The following is a 14,394-nucleotide window of genomic DNA, read 5'->3' as shown; positions in this document are numbered from 1 at the left end:
TTTCTCTTTCTGACTTACTTCACTCTGTATGACAGTCTCTAGGTTCTTCCATGTCCCAATTTCATTCCTTTTTATGGCTGAGTAATATTCCATTGTATATATGTACCACATTTTCTTTATCCATTCGTCTGTTGATGGACATTTAGGTTGCTTCCATGACCTGGCTATTGTAAATAGTGTTGCAATGAACACTGGGGCGCATGTGTCTTTTTGAATTATGGTTTTCTCTGGGTATATGCCCAGTTTGGACTTTATCTTTTAAAAGATTTTAAGCAGAAAAATGACATGATTAACTTGGTATTTTGGAAAGATCACTTTGGGTACATTGTGGAGAAGGGATTGGGGTGGTAGTTCAAGGGGCAAAACTCAAAGCACAGAAATTACTTAAGAGGTTGCAATAATCCAGAGGAGAAATTATAGCAGCCAGGACTGAGGAAATGGCATGTGTTGGGGAAAAAAAGTAATAAAAATAGATCAGAGGAAACAACAGGTCATACACCAAGTAGCCATAAATAACCAGAAAGATACGAATATGAGTGAAAGCCCATCCATTGAATTGGACCTTCTTGGAACTGGAAGTAAATGATGGAGCCTGCTTTGCCACACCTCCAAGGACACCACTGTTTGAGTTGCTGACTGTCTCATTCAAGAGCCTGCCCTGGACCCAGATTGGTTGCAATAGGTCTTCCTAGTCACTTTCTCCTAATTTCTCCCTTGTTTGCGTTGCTGGGGCCCCAAGTAGGCTCCCAGGCCATGTGCAAACAAAAGTGGGGAGAGGGTCATGGAAAGAGAAAAGACATTTAATAAATATTAGTGATTACCATAATAATTTCTGAGTAATTGTTCATAGTGTTATAATAGTTTAAAAGAGCAGCTATGGAAGCACCTGTTTTGTAGAGCAGATAACAAATACTAACATTAACTAATGTAAAGATAATAATTGAACCTATATCAATGGAGCTTTCAAAGGAAAATGCAAAAAGAAAGAATCATATGTAGAGTCTGAGAACGTGCACGTGCCTATAGCAACAAGAAAATACAGAGCAAAGGAAAACTTTGGGCCATTGTCATGGTGGCTGCAACGTCTCACTCTCTTGGGCCAGACTCCTGAAACTTTGCCCTGAACAAACATACCTCAGTCCTGTCTGACTGGTAAACTAGCTCACTGAGAAGACAATAAGAAAACAGAGGCGCCCACGCAAATTTCTTGAACTTTGTTCAAAAGAGCCTTGAGAACAGAATTTCTTGAAGGATATTCTACTGAAACTACCATAGTGATGGTCCTCCATTTGACTTTAACCCGAGCTGGTCACTCTCAATGAATTATGGTAACTGTGATGGTTGGGTTCCCTCTGTGTGTGGTGTGTGTGTGAATCACAGAGAAATATTTACCTTTATGACTAATATACCTTATAAAAACCAGAATAGTGACCTTTGTCCTAAACTGTCCCCTTTAAGGACTCAGTCTAGAGAGAACACTGTTTCCTGTTAAACTTAATGATAGGAACATTTTAACTTAAATTACAGCAAAATGTCATGTTATAGAAAAACGTCTTCTTGTTAGCAGAAGTCAGCTTTAGTAAAACACACAGGAAACAAAATAAAACAAGGAAGTGATGTTTAGTTATTCATTTCCAGTGATAGGCTTTTGTAATCTATGAGGCAATCTGAATTTTCACCTTCTCATTCCTTAATTAGACTTGAGAAGTGGAAAGAGGAACCACCGTTGGTTGCTGGAATCTCAGATCTTCAAGTGGGACAGTGTTGATTTCCTATCACCATGGCCACCTCAGGACTTACACAGGAGAGGTACTTTACACATTTTTGTTGTATTATTGAAAAGTTATGCATGTTTTATTCACTCCTATACACCCAATGCCAAGCACATAGTAGATGACTGGTAAATATTGCATTGGCCAAAAAGTTCGTTCAGGTTTTTCTGTTGGCCAACCAATATTTCTTGACTGAATGGATAGCTAACCCCAACCCAAACTATGACAAAGTTGGTCCTCTGCATTCTTCTACCTGCCGTTCAGTGACTTGTTCCTCTATTTCAACAACATTCCCTTCCTTTCTCGTGGTATCATTCGAGGAATAGCCTAGTACGGCAGTTACTTGCTCAGGCTCTGGAAACAGACAAGCCTATTTTCAAAAAACAGAACCTTAGTTCTACTCCCTACTAGGTGAACAATTAGTTTGACCTCTAGCCTCACTTTTTTTACTGGTAAAAGGAATAATAGTACCTACTCTAGAGAGTTGTTGTGAGACTTAAATCAAACTCAACGTGTAAAGCATGTAGCCCAGTACCTGGTAGAAGGTAAGCACTGAGTAAAGTTGATATATCACATATAGTTTTTTAACTGCAACCCTGTTTAAACTTTGTACTTCTCCAAATATTAGCCTCCCCACCACCACCACCAAAAAAAAAAGGAAAAAAAAGTGGTTTCTAACCTGAGTTTTGCCAATCCCTCAGAGGTTCTGGAACTGTTTGACGTTAGTTTCATTTTGCTACAGATACACTTTGGGAAGAAGGAAGATACTGAGAAGGTGGGCGTCAGGATCCCCATTCATTTCCAACAAGAGCAGTTTAGCTTTTATTTCTTTTATAAATTAGAGATATTTGAAGATTTAAAAAAAAAAACCCTGCTAAAGTCAAAGTTTGAAACCATGATCCTACACAACACTGCTTCTCCTCATCTGTTTTAGTACAGTCGTAAAGAGATCTGGGTCTACTCCTTGCCAGTAACTGGCTGGGGTACCTTGGACAAATGACGCAACTTCTCTGCTCGAAGCTCCCTATCCCACAAAATGTGTAGTTTGGAAAGATAATGTCTAAGATGTATGTTTTCCTATTAGTTTTAGTTCTAGACATCAACAAAACTCCTACAGAAAAGTTATTTTGAATAGCTTGATGAATTAAAACTTTCTCACCATTTAACTCCAATAATAATTTAACTCCAATAACCTGGGACACAATATGTACACAAATAAACGTGTTGACTGTTAAACAAACGAGTGAATGATTTAATTGCTAATTAAAATGGTGATGGACCCTCACGGGTCCCTGCGTTGTTTAAACGAGCTGTGATGGGGTATGACAGTTCTTTTCTACCTGCTGAGGGCTCTCCGAAAGTGACAAAAGCATGATTCAGAAGAGTGAACTCCAAGTGACTAGGAGTAGGAGTTCTGGGTATCCTGCTTTTATCTGCTAACAGATTGTGAATCCACATTAATCAATCAGCCCTACCATTTACATCTCCCAAGCTATGTCCAATCCATCTCTGTTCTCCTTTGCTAACACAGTAGACCAACCCACCATCCTCTACCCTCACCCGAAAACAGCCTCCTTAGGGTCTCCCTACTTCCACTCTTGTTACCTCCAATCTCTTCTAATTAGACGCTCATTCTTTATCACTGGAACTTGTATGTTTCTTTCAGGGCACTAGCACACATTTGGTTTATTTTACGTTTCTTTCACTAGACCGTGAACCCCATGAGGAGAGAGGCCTTTCTTATTCACCCCATCTTATTCAGCCCATCTCCACTCCCCACCTGGTGCTTAGCACATAGAAGCCTTTCCATAAATAGTCAATGAATGAACGCGTGTGAATTCTCAAAGGCCCCGAGACCCTGTCTCAATTCACCTTTGTGTTATCAGCACGCAGGGCTGTGCCCCGTGCAAAGCAGGCATCCCCTAAATACTTGTTCCACGTGTGGGTCAACTGATGCAGGGATGACTCTCTTTCCGGGTTTTAGACGACAAAACCGTATTTGAATCTTCACCCGGCCAGCTGTGTGACTTTGAGCCTGGCCTTCATTAACTGCCAAATGAGCTAAAGGTTACTTCGCAGGGTTGCTTCAGGATACGCTCAGGCTGGTGAAGGGCTCTGCACAGTGTCTGAAACGCTGTGTACTCACGGCATCCGCACTGGCAGCGGGGGAAGGTTCAGGGAAGAAACCTATGGGGGAGGAAGGAGGGGCGGGGCGAGAAGCGCCGTGAGGATAAAGCGTTCTACAGCCGCGCGCCGGCTGGCCCTTCCGGCTCGCCATCCGTCCCTTCCCCGCCCCCCGCCGTCACCCGGGAAACGGGACGCGATCTCCAGCCTGCCGACAGACGCTAGTTTCATGGCAGCCACGAAGAAAGCAGTTTTGGGGCCGTTGGTGGGAGCAGTGGACCAGGGCACCAGCTCGACGCGCTTTTTGGTTTTCAATTCAAAAACAGCCGAACTACTTAGTCATCATCAAGTGGAAATAAAACAAGAGTTTCCAAAAGAAGGATGGGTGGAACAAGACCCTAAGGAAATCCTGCAATCCGTCTATGAGTGTATAGAGAAAACGTGTGAGAAACTTGGAGAGCTCAATATTGATATTTCCAACATAAAAGCTATTGGTGTCAGTAACCAGAGGGAAACCACTGTGGTCTGGGACAAGGTAACTGGAGAACCTCTCTACAATGCTGTGGTGTGGCTTGATCTAAGAACCCAATCTACCGTTGCGAGTCTTAGTAAAAGCATTCCAGTAAAAAATAACTTTGTCAAGACCAAGACAGGCCTTCCACTTAGCACTTACTTCAGCGCAGTAAAACTTCGTTGGCTTCTCGACAATGTGAGAAAAGTTCAAAAGGCAGTTGAGGAAGACAGAGCTCTTTTTGGGACCATTGATTCATGGCTTATTTGGAGCTTGACAGGAGGAGCCAGTGGAGGTGTCCATTGTACGGATGTAACAAATGCAAGCAGAACGATGCTTTTCAACATTCATTCTTTGGAATGGGATAAAGAGCTCTGTGAATTTTTTGAAGTTCCAATGAAAATTCTTCCAAATGTCCGGAGTTCTTCTGAGATCTATGGCCTAATGAAAGCTGGGGCCTTGGAAGGTGTGCCAATATCTGGGTGTTTGGGAGACCAATCTGCTGCATTGGTGGGACAATTGTGCTTCCAGGATGGACAAGCCAAAAACACATATGGAACAGGCTGTTTCTTACTGTGTAATACAGGCCATAAGTGTGTATTTTCCGAACATGGCCTTCTGACCACAGTGGCTTACAAACTCGGTAGAGACAAACCAGTATATTATGCATTAGAAGGTTCGGTAGCTATAGCCGGTGCTGTTATTCGCTGGCTAAGAGACAATCTTGGAATTATAAAGACCTCAGAGGAAATTGAAAAACTTGCTAAAGAAGTAGGTACCTCTTATGGCTGCTATTTCGTCCCAGCCTTTTCAGGGCTATATGCACCTTATTGGGAGCCCAGTGCAAGAGGGATCATCTGTGGGCTTACTCAATTCACCAATAAATGCCATATTGCTTTTGCTGCATTAGAAGCTGTTTGTTTCCAAACCCGAGAGATTTTGGATGCCATGAACCGCGACTGTGGAATTCCACTCAGCCATTTGCAGGTAGACGGAGGAATGACCAACAACAAAATTCTTATGCAGCTACAAGCAGACATTCTGTATATCCCAGTAGTGAAGCCCTCGATGCCTGAAACAACTGCCCTGGGAGCTGCTATGGCAGCAGGGGCTGCAGAAGGGGTTGGTGTTTGGAGTCTTGAGCCTGAGGATTTGTCAGCTGTCACCATGGAGCGGTTTGAACCTCAGATCAATGCTAAAGAAAGTGAAATTCGTTATTCTACATGGAAGAAAGCTGTGATGAAGTCCATGGGTTGGGTTACCACTCAGTCTTCGGAAGATGGTGACCCTAGCATCTTCAGTAGTCTACCCTTGGGCTTTTTTATAGTGAGTAGCATGGTAATGTTAATAGGAGCAAGGTACCTCTCGGGTGTGCCGTAGATAATACCAACTCGTGGATTCCAAAGATGAGAGCTCTTTACCTAATGAAAGAATTCAGTGCTTCTGTCTCTTAATGTGCTGACACTATTCATAGACTCTGATTTTATTTATAAGCCACTTGCTGCGTGACCCTCCAAGTAGACCTGTGGCTTGAAATAAAGAAAATGCGGCAGAAAAAAAAGTGATTTCTCAATTAGGAAAAAAAAATCAGCAAGTTTTGCATACAAAAAGTCACAACTCCCCTGAACTACCCAGTGGTTGTTATAACTTTCTATTACAATGTTGAAGGTGAAAGGCATGCATGGTGGGGGGATGGGTAGTCAACTCAGTTGTTTTGCCCTGTACCACATCCCCTCTAGCAGTGACTTGACAGCTCCCTGCCACTAGGTGTTGTTCAACTATACACTAAGATTTACAAAGAAAATGTAGTGGGTGCTCACAGTATGAGGCACAATTTAGAATCCATCCATTTATTTAACACATCATAGTTGAAACCCTTCACTAACAAATCTTAGGGTAAAGACTTGAACCCTAAACACAGCCTGCAAGGATCCAGTCCTTGGCTACCATTTTTGATTCATTTCACTTCAATCTTCTCCTTGTTGCCTGAGCTCCCACTATATTGGTCTTCTTTGAGTTTCAGCCACAGGACCTTTGCACATGTACTTCCCTTTGCTTGAATTAGATTCACCGTTATAATTAAAGTTAAGGTCACTTCTTCCGAGACAGACCCTCAAGTCTAAGTATCAGAACCTTCTCATTCATTCATAGTAGGGTTTCGCTTTCCAATTACACACCCAATTGTGTGGTTATTTTTCTTATTTTTGTGTGTCCCCCCCCCCCCCCATTTGTACTCTCTGAGAACAGAATCGATGAATGACTTGGTTACTGAGTGTATCCCCAGTGCCCAGAATGATTCCCGGCACGTGGTTGGTATTCAATACATGTCCTTTGAGTAAGCGAAAGGTTTCCAGGATTCCTGTGTAGGAATCTGAGACACAGAGGTGAGGAGGCCCTAGCGTTTGGGGGTGGTGTGGGGAACACAGACCAATAAACAGATGCGTACCAAGCTCCTCAGAAGCTAACTCCTGCGCCTTGCCCCAGCTGGTGGGAGATCCTAACCCTTTCCCAGCTGCAGACGCTCTCGGAGGAAGAGGTGGGTTTAAGGGCGGATGCTGAAGCCTAGCGCACAGTAATCGATCAGCTGAACAATGGTCAGAGCCCGGTGGAGATCCCAGGTCTTGGGCAAGGTTGCAGGAGCCCGCGTTGCCGGCCTGAGGCAGGCTGCCCGCTGACGCCTCTCGTCCACCCTTGCGCCCAGCGCGGCGCGCTCTCATCGGCGTCCGGGCGCGCCAGCCAATGTGCCGCGGGCGCCGCAGCTGCTCTTCAGCCCGGGCGCGCGTGATTGGCAGCCCCCAGCCTCAGCCCTCGGCGCGCCCTCCCACCCAAGACCAGGTCCAGTCCGCGCCCACTCCGCGGCGGTCGGGCACTGGGCCGGCAGGCCGTGCACACCCCGCAGGCGCCGCGGAGCAGCGAGGTCCCAGGCGGCAGCGCTCGGCGCCGTGCTCGCCCCGGCCAGGCCATGAAGGTCGAGTTTGCGCCGCTCAACATCCCTCTGGCGCGGCGGCTGCAGACGGCGGCGGTGCTGCAGTGGGTGCTGTCCTTCCTGCTGCTCGGTAAGGACTCCCGGCCGCGCAAGATCCAGGCGAAACTCCGTGGTGCGTGGGGCTCCGTCTCGTCCTTCCCGGACATTCCTTTTCCAAAAGTCAAAGGACGTTCTTAGATCCTCCAACCCTACTTCTCAAGTCACAGAGGGCATTTTGCCTAATTTAGGATTCCCCTCTTTGATTCATCTTTCCGCGTGAATCTCGTAGGGAACAACTGATTGCCGACTTTATTTTCCCCTGTGCCGTTTTTAAAAATCGAGGTGTATTTTACCCACAGCAAAAGGCACAGATTTTAACTCGACGAGTTTTGACAAATGTATTAGTGCACATGTAACCACGACCCAATCGAGCTATAGGACATGGCACGCCTCTCAAAAGTAGATGAAAAAAAAAAAGTAGATGAACTTGTTTCTTGAATTATCGATTCATAAATGGAAACACAGTGCCCAAGGATATGAAACCTGATTCCTTCCTTTTCCCCACCCTCATAACAAATATCTGTGTTTGCTTTTCCGTGTTTAAGAGTTTCCGGATGCAGAAAGGTACCTTGCTGCAAAGAAGACTGCACCACACATTGGGTTGAGTTGGGTGGTCTCTGTCTGTAAATAATTCGACCCAGGAGAGTGTGTTCTAGCCGGTTCCCAAGTTAAGCCCATGTAGAATTGCACAGATGCCAGTTACTAGGTGGGGTGGGGGCTTACCTGGGAGCTTTTCCTCTGGATTTTTGTTCTGCTCTTGGAGTAGTGGGGGGAGGGGTCAGGGGAAAGGAGGATAGTATGAGAGGACAGGAATTACTGGGAACTTGAACTCTTCAGAAGGCTACAGTCATTTGTATGCTGTAAGATCATGGGTTGTACCCTGTCCAGGCCACAATAATAACAGTAATAATAAATTAATTGCACTGTAGAGGTTTACAATTTTGAAACCTTCTTACATTTTAAATGCCTGCATCAGTGGTTCTCAACCCTGGCTGCATATTAAGATCACTGGAGGAATTTCTAAAAAATAAGATGCCCAGGATTTATCGCTAGATTTTTTTAGTTCTTTTGTTTCAGGATGGGACCAGCACATCAAGATTTTTTTTTTTTTAATAAACTCTCCAAGTGCAGCTAGAGTTTACGAAAAAAGGAAATTCAAAGAATTAACTCATTAAGTCCTCCTAAGCCAAACGATTGAGACAGCATTACATTTCGTCATGCTCTAGGCCAAAGTACCATTGAGATAACAGCTACACTTATCCAGGGCTTCGTGTGTGTCAGGGACTGTTAGGGCAACTACAGATTGGCACTTGCCATCCACCTCTACAGTTCTAAGCACCATGCACTATTAACCATGTAATCTTCACAACAGCCCTATGAAGTAAGGATTGTGTCTTCCTGAACTTATTGTACAGATGAGGGAACTAAGAGATGAAGTGAATTGTTTAAGATCACACAGTTAGTAGGGGGTAGAGGAGCTGGGAGCAAACCCAAATATCCTACCCAGAGTTCCCGCTTTAACCACTATACTGTCCAATTTAATGCCTTGAACCTGGAGACTGACTTTCTCGCTCATCAGTCGGCATGTCTCTGACAGTCCACTGTCCTGTGCTTCCATGGCCCTTGTCATTGCTTGTATTTGGCCCTTGTTATTGCTTGTATCTGTGTGTCTGTGGTTACTTGAGAAAGGTCTGTTGCCATCTGTAGGGGGGCAGAATTTACCATCCCAAAGTATGTCTCTTTGGTATATTAATTATTGTAAGCTAGTTATTTTCTGAGAAGCAGGGAACATGGGGAAAATCTTCGAAAACCTAGCAGGAGTTAACCTTTTTGTAAGAAACATTTACATTTATAAGGAAAATCTCTATTTGTAAGGGTGTCTGCTTGCTGTACTGGGAAGAGGAGGATGACCAAATCTCTAGAAACCTATCGATGGAGAAGGCAGGGACTTAAATCTACATATAACCTTACCCTTGCTTACTGTGTTTTTCCTGAAAACCTCCCACAACTGATTCTCCCTACCTTCAACATCCTCTTTTGTTTTTAGCTGAGGATGGTATTTAAGGTGAGGGTTTAGGCCATTTTGGTGAGTTAGTTTTCCTGGGTCTGCCCCTTGCATACATATTATTAAAATTTTGTTCGATTTTCTCCCGTTAGCCTGTCTCATGTCAGTTTAATTCTTAGACCAGCCGGAAGAACCTAGGAGGATAGAGGGAAATTTCTTCCTCCCCGATACTTCCTAGTTCACAAGCTTAGTGAGGGAGTACCCAGCACATGCCTGGCCTATGGAAGGCACTCAGTAAGTACTGGTTTAATGTCTTCACTCAGTCACCCAAAAGGGAAGTGGTCCACCCTACATGTCCCTATTTGTATTAACTCATGTACGTAAATCCCCACAGCAACCCTAGAGGCAGGGGCTAATCCCTGTACTCACTTTCCAGAGATTGAGCTTGGAGGTGTAGTAATTGCTCAAGGTCACAAGTTAGGTGGTAGAACCTATGTGTCACGTGTGAATGGACTAATGACTTGGACATGACCCACCCCTCCTAATTTGAATTAAACTGCAGTGGCTTGACAGACAATTCATTTAAATGCTCTTATTGCATGCATTTGACATTTGTGATTACCATATATTTCGGAAATTTTATTATGAAAAATTTCAAACATACAATGAAGTAGAAGGGTATGAACTCCTATATACCCATTACTTAGATTTATAATTATTTTAACAATTTGCTATATTTTATCTATTTTGCAAAAATATTTTAAAGCAAATCACATTGTTTTTTAATCCTAAATACCTTAGAATGCATACTATAAAATTATGTTTTACATAATTATAGTAATATTGTCACATGCAGCACAATTAACAGTAACTGCTTAAAATCATCTAAACGAAGTCGATATTCAGATTTCCTGAAATTGAGCCCTTTTTGAATCAGGATCCAACAAGCCTCCAGGGTTGCATTTAGTTTTAAAATTTATTACAGTTTTCCCCCATTTGTTTTCTTATCAGTGAAGCATTGAAGAAGCCAGGTTATCTGTCCTGCAAGATATGTCAACTTCAGGATTTCTCTAATTGCTATTTGGTAGGGTTAAGTTGTTCCTCAATTCCTATTTCTTCTAAAATGGAAGTTGGAGCTAAGGCTTAATTAGATTTAGGTGCAACCTTTTTGCAGCTCCTCTTCTGAGTGGCTGCTATGTGCTCATGTTGCATTATGTCAGAATGCACGTAATGTCTAGTTGTCCCATTATTCGTATCTAAGAGTGGTCAGTGGGTCCCCGGTAGGAAGCAGTGTGAGGAGTGGTAATTGACATGCTGCAAATAAAAATTCCCCATTGACCTTTCACCTAGTTTCACCTAATTAATGATCTTTGACCAAATTAACTATTTTATTTGGGACTACAAAATGGTGATTTTCATATTCTATCACTGTCTTCACATATTAGCTAGAATTTATGCCAGGAATAACTTTTCCTCATCATCTTAGGGCCATTGATTACCCTACAATTCAATTCTTACAGTAAAGACAGGATAAACGCTTACTTATTTCTTTCCATTTTAAGTATTTTAAAGTAAGGAGTTGCTGTAATATCTTCTTCCAGTGGTACCAGAGAAGTCCTATTAACTATGTATTTTAAAATCTCTACCATCAAAATCTTGGAATGCATTTTTCTTTCCACCATCATGAAATGAGTTTAAGCTACTAGCACTTGGGATATATTAAAAAAAAAAAAAAAAAGGCAAAATGTTTCATTTAGTCATGAAATCAAATACTGTTTCCTTGAGATAAATGATAAGTGCCTATCTTCCAATCTTATAACATTGTATTAGTTTTAGGTGTACAACAACATAATGATTTGATATATGTGTACTGCAAAATGATTTCCACGGTTAGTTTAGTTAACATCCATTACCACACATAATTACAATTTTTTTTTCTCTTACGATGAGATCTTTAAGATTTACTCTCAGCAACTTTCAGTACAATATTGTTAACTATAGTTACCACCCTGCATATTATGTCCCCAGGACTTATTTATCTTACAACTGGAAGTTGTTATGTTTTGATCAACTTTGCTTATTGTGCCCACCTCCCGCACCCCCACGTTTGGCAACCACCAATCTGTTCTCTGTATCTATGAGCTTGTTCCTTTGTTTGTTTGTTTGAATTCCACATATATGAGATTATGTACTTGTCCTTCTCTGCCTCACTTATTTCACTTAGCATAACACCCTCAAGGTCTATCCATGTTGTCACAAATGGCAGGATTTCCTTTCCATGGCTGAATAATATTCTATTTCATATACAGAATATATGTCACATTTTCTTTATCCATTCATCTGTTGATGGACATTAGTTGTTTCCATGCCTTACTATTGTAAATAACACTGCAGTGAACATGGGTGGGGGCTGCAGATATCTTTTCGAGACAGTGATTTCGTTTCCTTCAGTAAATGCTGGGAAGTGGAATTGCTGGGTCACCTATCTTCCAACGTTAATATTCAAGAAACTGAATTTCGGAAATGTGGATCAGGAAATTCAAGTACTCTAGCAATGATTTCCCAACTTCATAGATTCTTCCGAAAGCATTCTTCTGTCCTATATGCTGTCTTTCAGTGTGTAGCTATATTGTGTTTACTCATGGACATTCAGACATAAGAGCATTTGGGAGGATACAAATGGGACAAAACTGAAAGCATCATGCTCTGTGGTGACCTAAATAAGAAGGAAATCTAAAAAGGAGGGGATATATGTGTATGTATAGCTGATTCATTTTGCTGCACAGTATAAACTAACAATATTGTAAAGCAACTATACTGCAATAAAACTTTTAAAAACAAATTAAAAAAAAAAACTGAAACATTACTTACTAGCTTGTGTGCTGCCAGCCAACCTGCTAACTGAAAAGTGGAAAACTGAAAAAGAGAGAACCAACGTTTACTGACCGGCTTCTATTTACAGCCCCTTGTGGCAAGGATTATTAGATTTATTTTTTTAGGTGAGGAAGCCGAAGTTCAAGAGGTATGTATTTACCTAAGACCATGTGGTGAGATGGGTGATCTTTTACTGAATGGGTCTGTTTATTTACTTATTTATTTAAACAGCCTTATTCTGATACTGTCAAGCAGGAAACTGCACATATTTTATTTTATTTTATTTTTTGGCTGCACCACACAGCTTGTGGGATCTTAGGTCCCCAACCAGGGACTGAACACGGGCCCTTGGCAGTGAAAGCTCAGAGTCCTAACCACTGGACCACCAGGGAATTTCCACTGCACATATTTAAAGTATAGTTTATTTATTTATTTATTTAAAATTTTTATTTATTTTTTATTTTTGGCTGTGTTGGGTGTTCATTGCTGCTGCACAGGCTTTCTCTAGTTGCAGCAAGCAGGGGCTACTCTTTGTTGTGGTGCATGGGCTTCTCATTGCAGTGGCTTCTCTTGTTGTGGAGCACAGGCTCTAGGCACCGGGCTTCAGTAGTTGTGGCATGCAGGTTCAGTAGTTGTGGCACATGGGCTTAGTTGCTCCACGGCATGTGGGATCTTCCCGGACAGGGGCTTGAACCCATGTCCCCTGCATTGGCGAGTGGATTCTTAACCACAGTGCCACCAGGGAAGCCCCTAAAGTATACAGTTTGTCATCACATATGCACACCTAAAAAAAATATTAGCACAATTAAGACAGTGGTTACAGCCATCGTCCCCAAAGGTTTTTCATATCCCTTTTGTAATCCCTCGTTCCCCCATCTACAAGTGTCCACTTAATGTGCTTGCTGTCATACATAACACGTTTGCATTTTCTAGTGTTTTTTATAAATGGAGACACAACATATGTACTCTTTTTTTGTTGTTGTCTGCCTTCTTTCACTGAATATAATTATTTTGAGATTCATTCTTTTTGTGTGTATTACGTAGTTCATAGCTTTTTTGTTTCAAAGTGCTTTTCTAGTGAATGAATATATTGCAATTTGTTTGTACATTCATCTATTGATGAATATTTGGGTTGTAGCTATTATCAGTAACACTGCTGTGAACTAATACCTACAAGTCTTATGAACATATGCTTTCTTTATTGTTGGGTAAACATAGGAATGAAATGGCTGATCATGTTATGGTAGGAGCAGGTTTAACTTTTTAAGAAATTGCCAAACTTTCTTCCCAAGTGGTTGTACCAGTTTACATTCCTACCAGCACTGTGTGAGAATTCCAGTTGCTTCATATCTTTGCCATCACTTGATATAGTTATTCCTTTTAATCTTTGCAGTTTTAACAGCTGTGTAGTGGTGTCTGCCATTGTAGCTTTTGTTTGCATTTCCCTGATGTCTAATGATGTTGAACATCTTTTCATGTGCTTGTTTGCCATTTGTGTATTTTCTTGGTTGAAGTACCTGTTTAAATCTTTTGCCTATTTTTGATTGGGCTGCTTGTTTTCCTACTATTGAGTTTCGAGAGTTTGTGTTCTTCTGGATACAAGTCCTTTATCAGGCATACGCTTTTTATAGATTTTTTTCTTCCAGTCTGTGGGTTATCTTTTGTGTATTTGAAGAGCAGAAATTTTAAATTTTGATTGTCTAATTTATCCATTTTCTTTTTGGATTGTGTTTTTGGTATTATATCTAAGAAATCTTTGCTTAATCCAAGGTCACAAAGCTTTTCTATGTTTTCTACATTTTCTTCAAGTTTTATAGATTTACGTTTTTACATACAGATCTGTGATCCATTTTGGGTTCATTTTTATATATAATGCAAGGTCTAAGTTCATTTTTTTGGCATATATATAATCTAATTGTTCCAGCTCTATTGTTTAAAAGAAAAAAAAAGCTATCTTTTTCTTCTGCATTGGCTTTGTACTTTTGTCAAAAATCAGTTGTCCATATATGTGTGGATTTATTTCTGGACTGTTCTGTTCCATTGATCTGTTTGTCTTTTTTGATGCCAGTACCATGTTATTTTG

At 41.6% G+C, this 14,394-nt stretch overlaps 2 protein-coding genes across 2 annotated transcripts in view; both read left to right on the top strand.

Moving 5' to 3' along the window:
* Nucleotides 1-4,125: 4,125 nt before the first annotated feature.
* LOC130858970 (glycerol kinase-like) lies at nucleotides 4,126-5,958 on the top strand. Its single transcript, XM_057746156.1, has one exon. It carries the CDS (start codon nucleotides 4,126-4,128, stop codon nucleotides 5,785-5,787), a length of 1,662 nt encoding a protein of 553 aa, XP_057602139.1. The 3' UTR covers nucleotides 5,788-5,958.
* Nucleotides 5,959-7,279: 1,321 nt separating this feature from the next.
* MOGAT1 (monoacylglycerol O-acyltransferase 1) overlaps nucleotides 7,280-14,394 on the top strand; it is a 40,420-nt gene continuing 33,305 nt past the window's right edge. The window contains exon 1 of the mRNA XM_057745668.1: nucleotides 7,280-7,463. Within this exon, the coding sequence (XP_057601651.1) occupies nucleotides 7,370-7,463 (94 nt within the window). The 5' untranslated portion in view covers nucleotides 7,280-7,369. The remainder of the gene's footprint in view (nucleotides 7,464-14,394) is intronic.

This window comes from Hippopotamus amphibius, chromosome 8 (genome assembly GCF_030028045.1).
Source record: "Hippopotamus amphibius kiboko isolate mHipAmp2 chromosome 8, mHipAmp2.hap2, whole genome shotgun sequence".
Lineage (NCBI taxonomy): Eukaryota > Metazoa > Chordata > Mammalia > Artiodactyla > Hippopotamidae > Hippopotamus > Hippopotamus amphibius.
Note: the sequence above shows the minus strand (reverse complement) of the source record. Positions and strands in the feature narration are given on the sequence as shown.

Coding starts and splice junctions, on each gene's coding strand:
- LOC130858970 (XM_057746156.1), top strand. CDS start 4,126: ATGGCAGCCACGAAGAAAGCAGTTTTGGGGCCGTTGGTGGGAGCAGTG.